Source organism: Astatotilapia calliptera, chromosome 14 (genome assembly GCF_964374335.1).
Source record: "Astatotilapia calliptera chromosome 14, fAstCal68.1, whole genome shotgun sequence".
Classification (NCBI taxonomy): domain Eukaryota; kingdom Metazoa; phylum Chordata; class Actinopteri; order Cichliformes; family Cichlidae; genus Astatotilapia; species Astatotilapia calliptera.
Window position 1 is genome coordinate 9,999,513 of NC_137435.1, and position 17,988 is coordinate 10,017,500.

Sequence of the window (17,988 nt, forward strand, 5' to 3'; positions counted from 1 at the left end):
CCGGAGGAACCCACCCGATGGATTAATAAAGTTTTATTTAATATAATAATCTAATAACTTTGATCTCAGCCAAACCGATTTACTCCGGAACAAATAAAACACCGAAAAAGGAAAACAATTACATTTTTAAGTTATCTGAGTGACTTATAGATCATGTTTAACCTGAGTAGCGAAAAAGCGGGGGTCTGAAAACGATGAAGCCGGGAGTCCGCTGCTCTCGCCGGCTGGAGTGACCATTGTACCCCCCGGCTTGCTATCGAGCGGGTGGGTAACAGACGTCTCCGAAAACGTCGGCACACTTTTGCAAATATGCGATGTCTTGATAAACCAAGCAGATATTTGAAGTTTACACAGCTACTTTCTTGCCTGAAAATATGTTAAAAGTTTATTTTGTGACCCAGAAAGATTAATAAGAGTAATTTTAAAACTTAGTAGCGGCCGCCATTGTTGGCAGCTGAAATTTGGCTGGCCCGCGCTATGAATTCTGGGATATGGTGGGCCACGAAGGACACACCCGACCCATCCTTCAAATTCGGGGAAATGAAGGACGCATTTGTCGGGCGCATTTGAAGGAGTCGACGAATTGGGACAGCCTTCGTCGCCTGGCTGTGACGTAATCGGCCTTCAAATGCGGCCTCCGGAGGATGCAGCCGATGTTTTGGGACACAGCTTATGTGCACGTTAGCATATGCTACTTCCGGTGCGGAAACTCCTGTGGGGAGCTTTGTTTCCGGTGTCCTACTCACGCCTTGTTTACGGTCCAAAACAAGTTAAGCAAATGAATGAATCAAGCGGCGATTTACATTTCTATAGATGTCTTGGGCATTTACCCAATATATCTGTAAATGATGTTCATCGACTTGTCGATATTTTTTCCCCAAAAAAGTGGAAAGCTGTTGTCAAATGTTGTTAGATTCCCATTCATTTCCTATGGTGGTCTGGCTTTTAACCGGGAACACCACAGATGTAACAAAGTTGATTAAAACACTCAAAATTCAATAAAAGAGGTGCTCATCACTTTTATATGTTCAAGTGCATAATATGGAGGATGTAGTAAGGCCTCAAGGCAATCGGATGTAAAACACAATATTTATGAATTTTTAAATTTGTAAATCGGTCAGATTTGACCCGACCATGACAGGAAGGCTAGTTACCTCATAACAGAACTTCCTCATCCACACATTATTTATTTGTTGCTTTAGTGAATATTACAGAATAGTAAAAATGGAAATTAAAGAATTTTCTATGAAATGTTTCTTTATAATAGAAAGTGACTATGTAGATACTCTTTGTCTTAGTCTTAGTCTAGCCATGATATCAAGGTGTGCATTATCAGGTTTTACCACAATGTGGAGACAAAGTATATGTGACTGAGGTCATAAATAACAGGAACATTTTCAGATCTGCTTAAGCATATTTTGTCATAATTTTGAACAAGTCTGGGGTTTTTTTGTAGTTAAGTCTGTGAGTTTTCTTAAGGTAATGAGAATGTAATACACAATGTTTCTGTAGTACAAATTGTATTTAATTATTATTTATTGATAGATTTAATATCAAGCAGCCTAAAAGTATTAAACTCATGGAAAACATAATTATTCTTAAACAAAATCACATTTATTTGCCAAGTGTGTTCAAACATTTAAGAAGCTAGAGTTGAGTAACAAGTGTAATTCTACAAAAATTGAGGATAGCAGTTGATAAAATAAGCAATAGTGAAATGGAATATTGAACTGTAATTTGTGTGTGTGTGTGTGTGTGTGTGTGTGTGTGTGTGTGTGTGTGTGTGTATGTGTGTGTGTGTTTAATCAGACCATACTAGATGTAATGTCCTGTGAGACATTTAATGTGCCTTCAAAGACACTAGAGGGCTGCAGATTACACAAAATGAAAGAGAGATGTACACTGCTGAATGAAATGAAGTCCATACAGTTTCAGTTTTAATGTCGATATGAATTCAGATTGTATTGCTGGCGCCCTCTGGTGTAGTCAGACTATATTCTATATTGTCCAGCAATATGAAGAAGTAATTTTAATCTGCGATGTATACAACAGTTACAGACATCACTCTTAATTTTATGTGTATTTATGTTTAATGTTTTAAGCACTGAACCACACATTTCTTAGACTTCACATTATGTACAGATCAGGTTTAGACAATCACAATAAATTTACACTGATTTCAATTTCCTTTGGAATGACTTCATAAATGCCTTAAAATACAATGCAGAATTCAAGTTAGTTAATATCGAAACGACACACACAGCTGACCTATAGAACACCAAAAACTAAGTTTGCTTTTTATTCTAGACTTTAAGTACTATAATATTGGAATAAGAGCATAAAGATTAGACTTTTTAATTAAAGTCTACTCTTTCTGAGTCTTAAATACATTTCCCTATTCTCCTATTTTATACAAGTAGTATCATTACCCTGCAGTTATGTATAAGATAAATGGTGATATTTTGGTGCTAAACATGAAAATGCTCAATGAGTAAATTTGATCTTTTTAATACTGTAAAAGGGAATAGTTCTTATGTATTGTATTGTATTGTATTGTATTGTATTGTATCTTTATTTGTTTCAGACATATAAAACAAAAAACAATATATACACACTACATATATTTTCATTTACAGATACGAATATATGTGTAGATATACACACACACACGTATGTGTTCAGATAAACAAAAAATATATAATGAAATAAAACAAAATCGTCTGACATAATGTAACAATGTTTGGTCTGAAAAGGAGTAGGAAGAAGTATGAACATACTTATTAATTCCTACCCCTGCTCAACATCTTATTGATCCCACATAATTCACCTAATTCCCATCATCACATACTCCACACGATACACGAGGAGAACCTATATAAACTTGGCTACCGTGATTGATATAATTTGGATATAATTTGATATTTTAATACATACAATGGGTGATCATCTTTATCGGTATCATATTCTTCCAAAATCAGTTTTCGAAGTATTTTCATGAACTTACTAATTCCTGAGCATTGCTGTAGATCTATAGTAAAACTATTCCACAGTTTTACCCCATAAATAGTGACACAAAAGGTTTTAACCTTTGACCGTGCTTTAAGAATCCTTAGATTCAATTTCCCCCTCAATTCATAGTCTCCTTCTCTGTCATAGAACATCCTCTGTATATTTCCTGGTAACATATTGTATCTGGCCTTGTACATAATTTTTGCAGTTTTATATTTTATAAGATCCATAAACTTCAGTATTTTTAATTTCAAAAACATGATGTTAGTATGGTCTCTAAATCCTGCTTTATTAATCATCCTGATTGCTTTTTTTAAATTTTACATATTGGTTGAAGTGCAGTTTTATATGTGTTTCCCCAAATTTCCACACAGTATTCCAAATATGGCAATATAAGTGAACAATAAAGTACCCGGAGTGATTTGGAAGGCAAAAAATATTTAACTTTACTTAGTACGGAGATGCTTCTTGACAGTTTGGCTTGTATATGCTTTATGTGAGGTTTCCAGCAGATTTTGTTATCTATTATCACACCCAGAAATTTTGTATCCGAAACTTGCTCTATTTCAACATTGTTTACTAATAATTTTGCTCCTGCATCTTTTTTACAATTTCCGAATAACATAAATGTAGTTTTTTCCAAATTTAATGAGCGCTTTATAGAACATGCCTCATTCACCCATTCATACAAGCACTTTTTCCATCATGCCGAAGGATATCTGGCAAGTAGACTACAATAATAATAATAATAATAATAATAATAATAATAATAATAATAATTTAATTACACATATTACAATAGTAAATACTTGTTTGATGATAATCAGTGCATAAAAGCAGTATCTTATCTGCAGGGCAACACCTGTTTAAGTTACATTATTTGACAACATAATTCTAAAACCAAATCAGAAATGATCATTATCAATGATTATAATTATTCCAACTGCTGTAGTACCTACTAAACAGTGTTTGTTTATTTATTTAGAAAATTGTCATACAACATAAGAAAGCAAAAACATTGTAATTAACTTCAAGTATGCGTTTATTTTTTTATACAATGGTATAATGACAAACATTAATGATAAAGTAACAATGCACACTAAAAAAATATTACCTTCAGTCTTTAATCAGATGTTAATTGCTTGTGTTGTTGTTTTCAAAAATTGTTTGATTTCAGAAATTTTAATGTGCACTGCTTTTGGGTTAGGGTTAGAAAAGGATGTGACCGAGTAAACAATAACATACAATATAATTTCACATAACAGGAGGACAATGAAGGTGAAAAATGTCCAATGTTTCAGCATGTTACATCAGATTCTTTTGAAAGAGTGCATTAAGATGAAAACATCCTATTCTTTAAAAAGTTCAACACCTTTTCTCGAATTTCCTTTGTTTTCAAACCATAGATGATTGGATTCAGTGTTGGGGGAAAAATTAAAGTTGACAAACCCATAAATCTTCTGAAATGGGGTGAAACATTATTTAGTCTATATGATATGATGGTGAAAAGACCAAGACACTCCAACAAGAGAAAAACAATCAGATGTGTAGCACATGTCTGCAGAGCTTTGGCTTTTGTATCTGATCGTTTAGATCTAAAGCAAGTTATGAGGATCCAGAGATATGTGTAGAAAACAATTCCATTAGCCACTAATTGTGAAAGAGCAACTATCAAAAGGCCATAGATATTGTTAATAGTTGTGTCAGCACAGACCAAAGTCAACAGAGATGGATTATCACAGTAAACGTGAGTCATTTCAGATCGACAACGAGGCAAGCGCAAAAGTAAGAAAAAAAGCACAGCAATTAAAACTAAACAACTCATCCATACAATGGTGATTATTCTCATGATATGGGCATTAGTCATCACAGTACTGTACTGCAGTGGGTAACATATGGCAATGTATCTATCATATGCCATTGCACTCAGATTGAACACAGTGCCTGCTGCATAGATATGGATAAAGAAAGCTTGAGCAACGCAAGCTGAGTATTGCATTATCCCACTGTTCTTCAGTATTTCTTTGATGAGCTGTGGAAAGAGAGCTGATGAACCTATAAGGTCATACATAGGAAGGTTCAGCAGAATTAGGTACATTGGCTGATGCAGAGATTTATTCAGCACAATGGTGAGGATTAGAGTAAGGTTGCAAAAAAGTATGATCATGTAACTCAGAGTTGCAAAAAGAAATGCAGGCAAAACACTCTCAGAGGAGAGATTAAAGACATTAATCTGTAAAAAAGAGGATGTGTTGTATTGGTTGTTCATTTCTTAGCTTTTGCTACTTATAAAACTCAGAAATCAATCATCACTTCATTGTTTATTAGGGAGAAAATATTTATGCATTTCAATTTAGCAATCACACCAATGAACATAACAACAAAAAAATCATAAAAAGAGGAAAAAACATTGAATGTTATGATTACATTTTATTCATAAACTGTAATCATGATAACTTCATGCTGGACAACTGAGTCCATGTACACTGCGGTTAAGCATTACACAGTGTATATATTATGCATTTATGATAACATGTTATAATATTTTTGCCTGTAGTCTGGAATTCAAATACTCAAAGGCAATAGAGCAAAAAAGCATTAATTCACTTCAATGCACAATAAAGATTATATCTAAACCACATACACACAAAGCAGTCATCTTTATTGACTTATGTTAGTGCTGCCTGTGACTACCCGGTAAAACATTCAAGGCTTTATAGGTGTGATTTTGAACAGCAGGCAGATCTCTGGAGTATTGGGTGTTATCTTAAAGCTCATCTTTAGATTGTTAGTTGTGACTTAAGCACTGCTTCACAGGGTTTGTGAAGAATCAAAAATGTATTATCATCTCACTAAGGACATGCACAAACGTGCACGTGGAAATCAGACATAATCGCTCTAATTGAACATTGCAAAAAACAGTATGAACAGTGAAATGTTGGAATATTTTTAATATAGAGCTAATGAAGTGGATAGGACTTGATAACAATTTGTATAGACACTATAGGGTCAGCAATGGCAACTTCAGTAATATTCCCAGTTGCCCATTTAATTGCAGTGCTTGTAAACCTGTAAAAAACAAAATAAATAATTATCTCCAAAAGTTGATTGACGCTACGTCCAGATGAACAGAATCAACTTTTGGAGATTTACTTACCTGGATGATTGAGCATGCATCAAAATAAATCCCCAATGTTAAATTATTGAAGGTATTTCAGCACCAAAAGATGAGCTTTTACCTTTTCTTTTCTTTTCCAGGGGACCACTGACCACACAGAAACTTGTGGATGAATGGTGATAAACCTGGTAATTATTTATGAGTATTATGTTGTCATCCTATTATTAAGAAAAATATCCAATTAGGTCAAATAGCCTGATATATATAGCCCAGTATCACACAAAAGACAGGGGGTCATTTGATCCTGTTTTTTGTTTTGTTTTGTCCAGTGTGCATTAGTAAATATCTGTCTAAAATATTCTATTGAAAATGATTATGATGGGGAAATTAAATAATAATAATAATAATAATAATAATAATAAGCAAGAATTATATTGTCAGGGCTTGTATCGTGTGTGGATGCGAGGAAAAGAGGACCCAAACGCTGGACTCAGATAGGTGAAAGCTAGAGTTTATTATGATGAGCAGATAAACAGGACATGAAACGGAGGACTGACTGAACTGAAATAGCTGACTAACCTGGCTGGACTGGAAACAGGTATGGCGTAGACAACATCAATGACACGACAAGGACCGAAGGGAACATATACACGTGGAAGCTCCTGTCAGGCATCATAGTGGCTAAGATGAACAGGCACATGGGTCAATACGTGAGCGGGGCACAGAAAGGGATGGGCAAGAATACCAGAGGCGCAAAACACCAGCTACTGGCAGACCAAGCAGTCAGCCGAGACTGCAGGACCAGACTGACCAACCTGTGCACTGCCTGGATTGATTACAAGAAGGCGGGATCTACCAAGGAGATGCTCTGTCCCCACCAGGGTTTTACTAGTTTTGCAATTTTCATTAGTTTTTATTTTTATTTATTTTTTACTTCAGATTTTCAATTTTATATCAGTTTTAATTAGTATTTACCAATTGTTTGCCAATTTAGTTTAGTTTTTATTTTTTTGAAAATCTGAGTTTCAGTTTAGTTTTGATTAGTTTCAGTTAGTTTTAGTTGTGTTTGCAATAATTAAGTGTAACAAAATCCCAGTTTCATCATAGCAGTCATTCTCTTCTGCTTATCCTTGGGTATGTTGCTATTCCAGCTACCATACCCTGCACCCTGGACAGGTCGCCTGTCTGTCGCAGGGCTAACACGCAGAGACAGACAACTCACATTCCCACCTATGGGTTCTTTAAATAAATAAATAAATAAGGGCAGATGAACAACCATTGATACCAGGCAACTATAACATGTATATCTTGGCCCCAATGAGACTATTAACTCTTGCAGCACCGGGTGTTCATAATTTTGGTTCAAGTGAATTGATAAACTTTTTGAAGGCAATTGACTCACACAGTTATGTAGATATCCCAGTCCTGTTGTCTCGGGATGCATCACGCTGCCTTGCCTGGGGTTAGCGTCTGTTTCTGAGGATGAGGGTTGAGTGTGCTCCCTTACCTTCTCAAGGTAAGCTAGGTTAGCCTTCTTGTGTGAGCTTTTCAAGTGCACTTTGTGGGATTTTTTTCCCTTTAGAAATGTCCCTCATAATTTATCTCTTTCCACTACAAGACACTTGCTTTATCCAAAACACAGTCATATTCAAAGTAATCCCAAATTGGACTCTGGTGCTTTCTCCTCACTTTTCCTGACATGATTCTGCGCGTGGACAGAGCAGTAACACAGACGACTCGACTAACGTACTTGCCACCTGCTGGCATAATTAGACAGCAAGAAAAAAATCTGAAAACTAAACTTCATTTTAACCCTTGACTATTGTATGACATACACACATCTACGAAAACTAAACACATTTTTGCTATAAATTCAGTTAATTTTAGTTAGTTTTGTGAACATTCATTACAGTTTTAGTTAGTTTTCCTTTTTTTGTTTTATTTTTATTTCCGTTAACGAAAATGTTTTTTCACTTCTAGTTTTTGTTATTTCGTTAGTTTTCGTTAACGGTAATAACCTTGGTCCCCACTACTGTTCTGCATAGGCCTTAACCCCCTCAGTGAGATAATTGACAAGACTGGCTATGGATACAGACTACGGAACGGAGCAGTTGTCAGCCACCTCCTGTACATGGATGACATCAAGCTGTATGCCAAGAGTAAATGAGAGATCAATTCATTGATCCACACCACCAGGATATACAGCAATGACATCGGAATGTCGTTCGAGCTGGAGAAGTGTAGTCGGATGGTAACAAAGAGAGGGAAGGTAGTCAGAATGGAGGGGATCAAACTACCAGAAGGCAACATTGCAGACATAGAGGACAGTTACAAGTACCTGGGGATCCCGCAGACGAATGGGAACCATGAAGAGGCCGCTAGGGTCAGGCAAGTCCTGAGGAGTCAGCTGAATGGTAAGAACAAGATCCGGGCCATCAACACGTACGCCCTGGCCGTGATCAGGTACCCTGCTGGGGTAATAGGCTGGCAAAAGGAGGAGATAGAAGCCACTGACATCAAGACAAGAAAGCTCCTTACCATGCATGGAGGGTTTCACCCCAAGTCCAGCACCCTGAGGCTGTATGCTAAGCGGAAGGAAGGGGGCCGGGGACTGGTGAGTGTCAGCACCACAGTCCAGGATGAGACAACGAACATCCAAGAATACATCACGAAGATGGCCCCAACTGACAGCGTGCTCAGTGAATACCTCAGGCAGCAGAAACCCAAGAAAGTGGAGGAAGGCAAGGAACCATCATGGAAGGACAGGCCCTGCACGGTATGTACCACCGCCAGATAGAGGAGGTGGCTGATATCCAGAAATCCTACCAGTGGCTGGACAAAGTTGGACTGAAAGACAGCAGAGAGGCACTAATCATGGCAGCACAAGAACAAGCTCTGAGTACAAGATCCATAGAGGCTGGGGTCTATCACACCAGGCAAGACCCCAGGTGCAGGCTTTGTAAAGATGCCCCAGAGACAATCCAGCACATAACAGCAGGGTTCAAGATGCTAGCAGGCAGAGCATACATGGAACGCCATAACCAAGTGGCCGGCATAGTGTACAGAAACATCTGTGCTGAATATGGCCTGGAAGTGCTGAGGTCAAAATGGGAGACGGCCCCAAGGATGGTGGAGAATGACCGAGCTAAGATCCTGTGGGACTTCCAGATGCAGCCGGACAATATGGTGGTGGCTAACCAACCGGACATAGTGGTGGTAGACAAACATGAGAAGACGGCCGTAGTGATCGATGTAGTGGTTCCGAATGACAGAAACATCAGGAAGAAGGAACCCGAGAAGCTGGAGAAATACCAAGGGCTCAGAGAAGAGCTCGAGAGGATGTGGAGGGTGAAGGTGACGGTGGTCCCAGTGGTAATTGGAGCACTAGGTGCAGTGACTCCCAAGCTAGGCGAGTGGCTCCAGCAGATCCCAGGAACAACATCGGAAACATCTGTCCAGAAGAGCGCAGTCCTGGGAACAGCTAAGATACTGCGTAGAACCATCAAGCTCCCAGGCCTCTGGTAGATAACCCGAGCTTGAAGGATAGACCGCCCGCAGGGGTGAGTGGGGATTTATATATATTTTTATATAATGACTAATTGCAGAGAGGTGTATCAGATGCCACCTCTCTGGGGACATCTCAGGCCCTCCAAGGTATGGAGGCCTATCTACCCCACCACTTCCCTTGCAAGCTGCAGACGCCCTCAGACATCGGTGCGTTGGTGGGTCTTTGTGTCAGGGGATGGGCGTCCAGGTATACACCGGCTCACTCCTTGGTGACTGCTTATCGGGGCCTGGAGCCTGGGGCTCGCTCGGGCCACTTCGGGGGTGGGGTGCCCTCGGCCTCTCAGCCTGGGGCTCGGTCACTGTGGCGGAGCTGGCTGCCGACGGAGCTCCCGCGCAAGTCACTGCAACCCCCCATGGCTTATGCTCCGCGGCTGCTGAGTGACCCCTCATCTGGGACTCCCCTAAGCTCTTTCTGGGATAGTGGCGCGGCTGCCCCTCTGTTGGTCTTCCTTGGTCTCTTGTGTTCTGGGGGCCTCTGGATGTCTGGAGTTTTGATCTCCTCCATACCTGCTTCATACCCTGGAGGACGGGGCTGTGGCCCCCCCACACCCTCTAGCAGATCATTACATGAAGGAACCTTTTAAAAAAAACAAGCGCGTCCATGCTCACAGGTGTACACACGGGTGATCACACCCACAAACTACACCCTTTTTGGCTCCTACCTCAAAGCACACTGTGCGCTGTTGATCTTGTGTGCTGCACAATAATGTTTAATATTTAGTATTTACTGTCATATTCCCATATATCATTGTGATGTTGTTTATTCTATTACTCTTGTTCTCTTCTTGTCATGGTCCTGGGTCATTTTGGCCCAGCGTTTTGTGTTTCCTTGAAGTTCATTTTTGTGCTTTGTGTTTATTCTGATTTTGTATTGGTTTAGGGTTGAACCTGTAGTTTGGTGTGTGTATTCAGCCCTACCTGTGTCTGTCCTTGGTGCTCTGTTCATGTCCCCGTGTTGTGTTGTAAATCAGTCTGTGTGTTCCTGCTTTACTTTGAAGGCTCATGTTCTGGATTTCCTATTCTATTTTGAAGGTCTGTGTCTGTTGTCATTGTGTTCAGCTTGTGTCCTCCGGTCCTCATGTGTATTAGGTTCAGCTGTTCTTCCCTCCTGTGTGTGATTACCTGATTACCTTGTGTGTGTATATTTAGTGGGTGTCGGTCTGTGTTCATTGTCGGCTCGTCTGCGTTCTATGGTGTTCCTGTCTCTGCGTCTCTCTGCCCCGCACCCCTTTTGTATGGTCTCAGGTTTGTCATTTAGTTTCCCAGTTTAGGTTTCTTCAGTTGTTTTGTCATGCCTCACTGCCTGTTTCTGCCATTGTCACTTTGTAAATAAACATCACTCGTATCATCAGTCACTGCTGCATTTTGGGTCCTCCCTTTCCTCCACACCACACGGCTCATTCCGCCAGCCGTGACAGTACGAGCCGACCAAACATGGACCCAGCAGCTTTGTCTGGAGAGAGCGACCTCGCACGCATCCGACGCCTGATGGACTGGGTAACCCACACCACCAACGCAAGGGCACAAGTGGTGGGGTTAAAAGCCATCGACGCAATCCTGGAAGAAAATCCCTACCTCTGCCAGCTTAAGGGAGTTTCAGGCTTAATTTGCAACCTGCATAAAGCCCGGGGGGTGGTGCGAGCTCGGGAATCCACAGACTTTGTCCAGCAGCAGCGGATTACGGCCGCCCCGGAACAGCCACGTCAGCTTCTCCCGCCGGAGGTTTTGCCCGGCCCGCCGGAGGTTTTGCCCGGCCCACCGGAGGTTTTGCCCGGGAGGAAGCGACGATCGCGCCATCGGCGCGTCACCCCACAGCCGGATATTGGAACTTCAGAACTGCCGGCCGTGGTGGTGAGTGAGAAGGACCCTTTTTCTGTCTTGGACTGTGGAACAGTTTATCCAGGGACTTTGTTTGGTGCAGCAGACGACAAGGAGAACTGTGTGTTGCTTGCTCATTCTCCTGCTGAGCTGTCTTTACCTCGTTTAGCTGCACAGCCGCAAGCAACTCGGACTCCGGTATCTCCGCTAGCCCAGTCATTCATGCCGTCTCCGTCTTCACAGACTCCCTCTGTACGGGAGGCTGCGCTTGTACCTACCATTTTTGACTCTTTTTCTAGTACGTATTATTTGCAGAGAGACAAACAAGTTAAAAATGCAATCGTTCCTCAACAGCTGGCTAGTTTAGAGACTGCTACTTGCTCCAGGGCCTCACCAGAGGTTAAGTTACAGCCCTCAGCTGACTCTGGACCCCTGGAGGCTAAGAACCCAGCTGAGAACTGCACCCGGCTGTCGCTGCCTGAGCAGGGTCGGTGCTCCGCGCAGCTGCAGTCTGTTTTGTCCCTGCCAGAGGCCCGTGCGCCTGCTGGTTCTGTTCCGTCCCTGCCAGAGGCCCGTGCGCCTGCTGGTTCTGTTCTGTCCCTGCCAGAGGTCTCCGTGCCTGCTGGTTCTGTTGCGTCCCTGCCAGAGGCCCGCGTGCCTGCTGGTTCTGTTGCATCCCTGCCAGAGGCCCGTGTGCCTGCTGGTTCTGTTCTGTGTGTGCCAGGGGCTCCAGTGCCCACTGGGTCTGAGACTGTTTTTGCTGGGGGGCCCGAGGAGCCCGTCCAGCCGTCTGCCTCGTCAGCTGGGGGGCCCGAGGAGCCCGTCCAGCCATCAGCTGCAGTCTCATCACCAGCTGCAGTCTCATCACCAGCTGCAGTCTCATCACCAGCTGCAGTCTTATCACCAGCTGCAGTCTCATCACCAGCTGCAGTCTCATCACCCTCGCCTGCTGCGGCCTCAGAGTCTTCGGCCTCGCCTGGTCCGGTTTCAGCATCTGCTTTGGCTTCATCCGGTCCAGCCTCTGCATCCTCATCATCCTCGTCTGGTCCAGCCTCTGCACCCTCGTCTGGTCCAGCCTCTGCATCCTCGTCTGGTCCAGCCACCGCTTCATCCTCGTCTGGTCCAGCCACCGCTTCATCCTCGTCTGGTCCGGCCTCCGTGTCTTCATCCTCGTCTGGTCCGGCCTCCGTGTCTTCATCCTCGTCTGGTCCGGCCTCCGTGTCTTCATCCACGCCTGGTCCGGCCTCCGTGTCGTCATCCACGCCTGGTCCGGCCTCCGTGTTGTCATCCACGCCTGGTCCGGCCTCCGTGTCGTCATCCACGCCGCCGCCTGGTCCGGCCTCGGCTCCGCCTTCGTCTGGTCCCACCTCGTCTGATCCTGCGGTTGCCACACCGCCGTCGGAGCCAGCTCGACCCGTTCTGCCTCGCCTCTGCCGGCCGTTTTCCGGGCCTCTAAGATGGCATCACGGCCTTCGGGGGCGGCCTCCGGAAAGAGTTCGTCGCCGCCGTTGGCATCGCGGCCGTCCTCCGGACCTGCTCGGTGGCCGCCACTACCTTCCAAGTGGTCGGCCTCCAGAACTGTTTGCCCGTCGCCGCCGTTGCCGTGTGCACGGTCGGTCCCCAGAACTGTTTGCCCGTCGCCGCCGTTGCCGTGTGCACGGTCGGTCCCCAGAACTGTTTGCCCGTCGCCGCCGTTGCCGTGTGCACGGTCGGCCCCCAGAACTGTTTGCCCGTCGCTGCCGTTGCTGTGTGCACGGTCGGCCCCCTGAACTGCCTCCACTCCGCCACCGCTGCCTTCCGCTCGGTCGGCTTTTGGATCTGTGTCAGCCTCCGGGCCGGCCTCCTGAACTGTGTTTTGTCCTTGTGCTCCAGCATGTGTGTTTGTTTTGGACAGGTCACTTGGTTCGCTGGGGCTTGTTTTTGTTCGGTGTTGTCCCGTATTCAACAAGTGAAAATAAAATACACAATAAAAGGTGAATCAAATGGACCATTATGGCAAGGCTGGGATGGTCAATTTGGTAAAGTAAATCTGTTGGGCATCTTTGTTTGCCATTAGACAACAATTCTGATGGCAAAAGAGCCAAACGGGACAGGCCAAAAAAAAAAAAAAAGAAAAAAAAGAAAAAAGAAGGATACATTTTCAGTGCCTGACAAAATTGTATTTGCTCCATTTTGCAACGTGAAGAATCAGCCAACATGAGTGAGCCAACTGATGAAAGAAAGAGAATCTAATTTTCTAAATTTCTTTTTTCAGGACTTAAAAAATTAAAAAGTACCTCCTGAAAAAAAAAATTTAAAAAAAAAAAAGCAGTGAAGTTGGCGCTCGAGAAATGGAAAGAGGGGGCTGAACATCCTTTTACCATCTGGACAGACCATAAAAAGTTTACCTATTTAAGAACGGCTAAGAAAATTAATGTCTGTCAAGCCAGTCTATAGTCTTTGTTTTTGCTCACTTCAAATGATCAGTCTTTTGCCATCCAGATTCTAGGAAGTTCAAGCTAGATACCTATGGAAATTGTTTCTGATAGAGGTCCACAGTGTACTTCTCAGTTCTGGAAAGCCTTCGACTCAGCACTTGGAGAAAAGGTCAGCCTCAGCTCCGGTTATCATCCACAAACCAATGGCCAAACCGAGCATCTCAAATAGAAACTGCAATCAGCTCTCTGCTGTGTCACCACGCAAAACCACCAATATGGTCTACACATCTTCCCTGGGCATACACACAAAACACACTAACCCCATCTGCAACTGGTCTCTCACGCTTTGAAGACACCTCTGTTTCCGTAAGCCAAGACTCACCTTCTCCCTCCACACCATCTGCAACAATGTTGATACATCTGGACCGAGAAGGCGCTATTCAGATCAAGCAATCTTCAGTTCTGCTGTGCAGACAGCCTAAGGACACCTGCTCCCAGGAACCAGCCTGGGCAAAGGGTATGGCTTGCTGCTAAAGACAATCCACTGAATTGCCTTTCCCAAAGGCTCGCTCCATGTTACATTGGACCATACGAGATTGAAGCTATCATCAGTCCTGCGGCAGTTACAGTAAGCTGCAGTACATTCCAGTCCTCTGTGCCCACGACTTGTCAAACAACTTTGTTTACATAAACTTGTAAATCTTATCGCTGTTTCTGTTTGGTGTTTCTGTTTGGTGTTTGCGCTTGAGTTCACTCCCACATACTGGGCTCCAGGCCCCTTTGACAATATTGCTGGTACAGAAAAGGCAGTGTGTTTGTGTTGCCTTGAGTAACACAAAGTGTATAAACAGAAATCTATATTTTGGGTGAAACACAAATTAACAAACTCAGTAATGACCTAAATACCAAACTCTGTTAACAGGCTTTGTCGTCAAATGTGTGATATTTTCTGTTGGGGCCATGACACTGTGCATCAGTGCATCTGTGATCAGTCTTTACAAAATGCTTGATCTGTTTTCTTATTACAGTTTTGTATTTAACTACCCATGACTGCTTCAGTTGTTCTGTATTCCTGTTTAATAAAGAAATTACCAAAGTTTACAGACGTGCTCTGGAAACAAGAACTAAACTATAACTCTGCATTTATAGGAAGTACTTTCAGTAGGTATGCTGTGGTTAACTTAAAATGAAGTAATGTTTTCAGGCTTCTCAATGACTCAACTTTAGAATCAAATCAACCTCAGTGGCATTTTGATAAGCTTACTTTTGTTGCACTCTCAATGAAAATCATAGGGGCTAAAAAAAAACAACAAATTTCCCAGGTGTGGGAGTAATAAAGGTTTATCTTATTTCATCGCATCTTATCTTAAAACAAACTTAAATTCTTTTTCCTTATTTCTTGTCTATTTATCATGTTATCATATGGAGTCAACGATGAAATTTCAGGAGTTTTTTATTCTGACACAAGCACAATGATAAAATCGAAAACATGAAAACATAAATACACAAATAAACATGTTACTAATACGAATTCCATAAGAATTAGTAAAAAAAGAAAAAAAACATATATGATTCACATGTTACTAAATGCATTTACTTATTTGCAATATACATTGAATATAAATTCCAATATCATTGAAATCAATATTAGATTAATTTCATAACAGTCACTAGGCAGGAGGTTAAAATAATTATAATGAACATGAGCAGAAGTTCACAATTCTATATTATTCTAAAGTAACTGCATCTGCTAATCTTGTAATTTTTTAAATTATTATTTTATCATTATTTTTGCATAAAGATTATTCTTTAGCTTCATTGGTGGTCTTTGATTTACAAAAAAAGAAAACAAAAACTACAACACAGAGGAGATCAAGAAAAGATTTCTCCGAAGAAACTTAGTATTCAAAGGACTAACTTATGTCAGTTAGATTGTAATTAAATAATTTGATAAAAAGCAATCAAGATTTAATCAGTTTATCAACTGAAACAGAAGTTAACCTACTCTGTAGAATAAAAAAGACATATGTAAACAGCACATTCAATCGGAAAAGTGGCTACATTGTTAAACCCACATTTCGTTTTAGAAACATTACTATGCATTGCTTTAGTTCTTTAGTTTTCAGTCCGTATATAATAGGATCAAAGAAAGGGGGAAAAATTAGAACAGACACACCAAATGCTCTTCTCAGAACAGGGGATGAGCTGTCGATGCGGTGAGAAATCAATGCAAAGACAGTGTTGATTTGTAAGCTTAAGAAAACAATTAAATGTGTAGCACATGTCTGAATGGCTTTTTGCCGGGCATCTGTATGATTAGTAATGACACATGTACGCAAGATCTGTGCATATGTGTACAAAATTATTGCCAACGGGCCTCCCATAAGCAGGAATATAGTTGCTAATCCATAGTAGTTATTCACACTGGTGTCGTCACAGATTAATTTTACTAATGACTGATTGTTACAGTAAAAATCTACAATGTTTGTTCTGCATGTTTTGAAACGTACAAGCAGAATAAACAATGTAAACATCATTGACAAATTTATGAACCATGTTATAACAATCATTTTCATTAAATTATGTGAATTCATAATGGTTGTATACCTCAGTGGAAAACATACAGCAATATATCTGTCATATGCCATGGCACTCAAGATGAGCAAATTTCCTGTACCATAAACATGAATCAGAAAAGCCTGAAAAATACATGCATGGTGGGAAATAAGTCTGTTCTCTGCCACAATGCTAAAAATGAGATGAGGAAAAAAAGCCGTTGCACCCACTATGTCACTAATGGGCAAGTTGAACAACAGGATAAACATGGGCTTGTGTAGTTTTTTATTCATAGCGATGACTGTTAACACCAACAAATTGGAAAACATAATAATTAAATAGGTAAGTGTTCCAAATACAAATGCTGGATAGATATCTGTGCTAGATAAGCCCAGTGATTGCAGTGTTAGAAGGCTACTTGTAGATGAATTAGTATACATAATTATACAATCTTTAAACTGTTTCCTTTCCTATGGAAAACAATATGTTCCTCCTGCTAGTCAAAATCTGTATCAAATTTCTCCAATTAAAAGAAATTATCATAAATTAACAAGCAATTTCAATTTGATTATGAAACACAAAGTTAGTTGTACCTGTGTTGTTGTTTTTTCCTGAAGCCTTGCATCACCCTAACTTCACCCTTAGAGTGCTGTAATTACCAATGATGATGATGTTGTTCTTTATATATGCCAAAGATGCCCCATGAGGCTAGCTGTTGGAGCATTTTGCATGAAGTAAGTCCTTACATAGAAGTAGATATGTAAAATTTTACTTTTATTCAGAAAAAGTCTTTGAAGTATACCTCATTAATAATTTTGGCATGCTTTACCCTCCTTTGATTTTAAAACTAAAGGAGGGGTTGCCAAATATGTAAAGTAGAGAATTGTTTCAAATGCGAACACTTATATATGCACGTTCAAGCTTCAATGAGCTTAGATTGACTTTCATGACCAGCATCTTATGCTGCATATCTTGGCAACCTGGAATTTGAAGTCCCAAGATTTTAGCTCTGCTGTTCTCAGCCACCTTTTGCTGGTGCATGTTGAGAGTACTTCTAAGTCAAATTAGGCACAGATGTCTCTTTTCCTGTCCCAGTCTTGCCCAAGGTATCTCATCTAACACCATGAAACTATGAGCTGGCTCTACCTGCCTCTATTTCTCCAATAATTAGGGCCTTTTCTGCCATAAGATCACAAAGAATTTCCGTGTTGTCTTCTAAGCCAGTCCCTAGACATGGAGAGGATTTATTGACATCAGCAACTTCCTTCACTCGCTGGTGATGCCTCCTGTGAAGGGCCATAGTCTTCTGCATTGTTTCCTATCCCTTCTCATCTCTGTAATTTCTATTGCCTGGGCCCCTGACTTTTCTTCACTTTCGTTTATGACAGGGGTGTCCAACTCCAAGCCTCAAGGGCAAGTGTCCTGCAGGTTTTAGATGTGTCCTTGATCCAACACAGCTGATTTAAATGGCTAAATTACCTCCTCAACATGTCTTGAAGTTCT

The 17,988-nt window shown here is 41.4% G+C and overlaps 2 protein-coding genes and 1 long non-coding RNA gene across 3 annotated transcripts in view; 1 reads left to right on the top strand and 2 right to left on the bottom strand.

The window, feature by feature from the left end:
* The window catches only part of LOC145420158 (uncharacterized), a 219,957-nt gene that overhangs the window by 146,300 nt on the left and 55,669 nt on the right, over positions 1-17,988 (top strand). The gene's annotated exons all lie outside the window — the stretch shown is intronic.
* Positions 4,343-5,382, bottom strand: LOC113036384 (olfactory receptor 52D1-like). Its single transcript, XM_026192709.2, has one exon. It carries the CDS (start codon positions 5,276-5,278, stop codon positions 4,343-4,345), a length of 936 nt encoding a protein of 311 aa, XP_026048494.1. The 5' UTR covers positions 5,279-5,382.
* LOC113036565 (olfactory receptor 51E2-like) lies at positions 15,762-16,925 on the bottom strand. The gene has a single exon (XM_026192981.2). It carries the CDS (start codon positions 16,923-16,925, stop codon positions 15,987-15,989), a length of 939 nt encoding a protein of 312 aa, XP_026048766.1. The 3' UTR covers positions 15,762-15,986.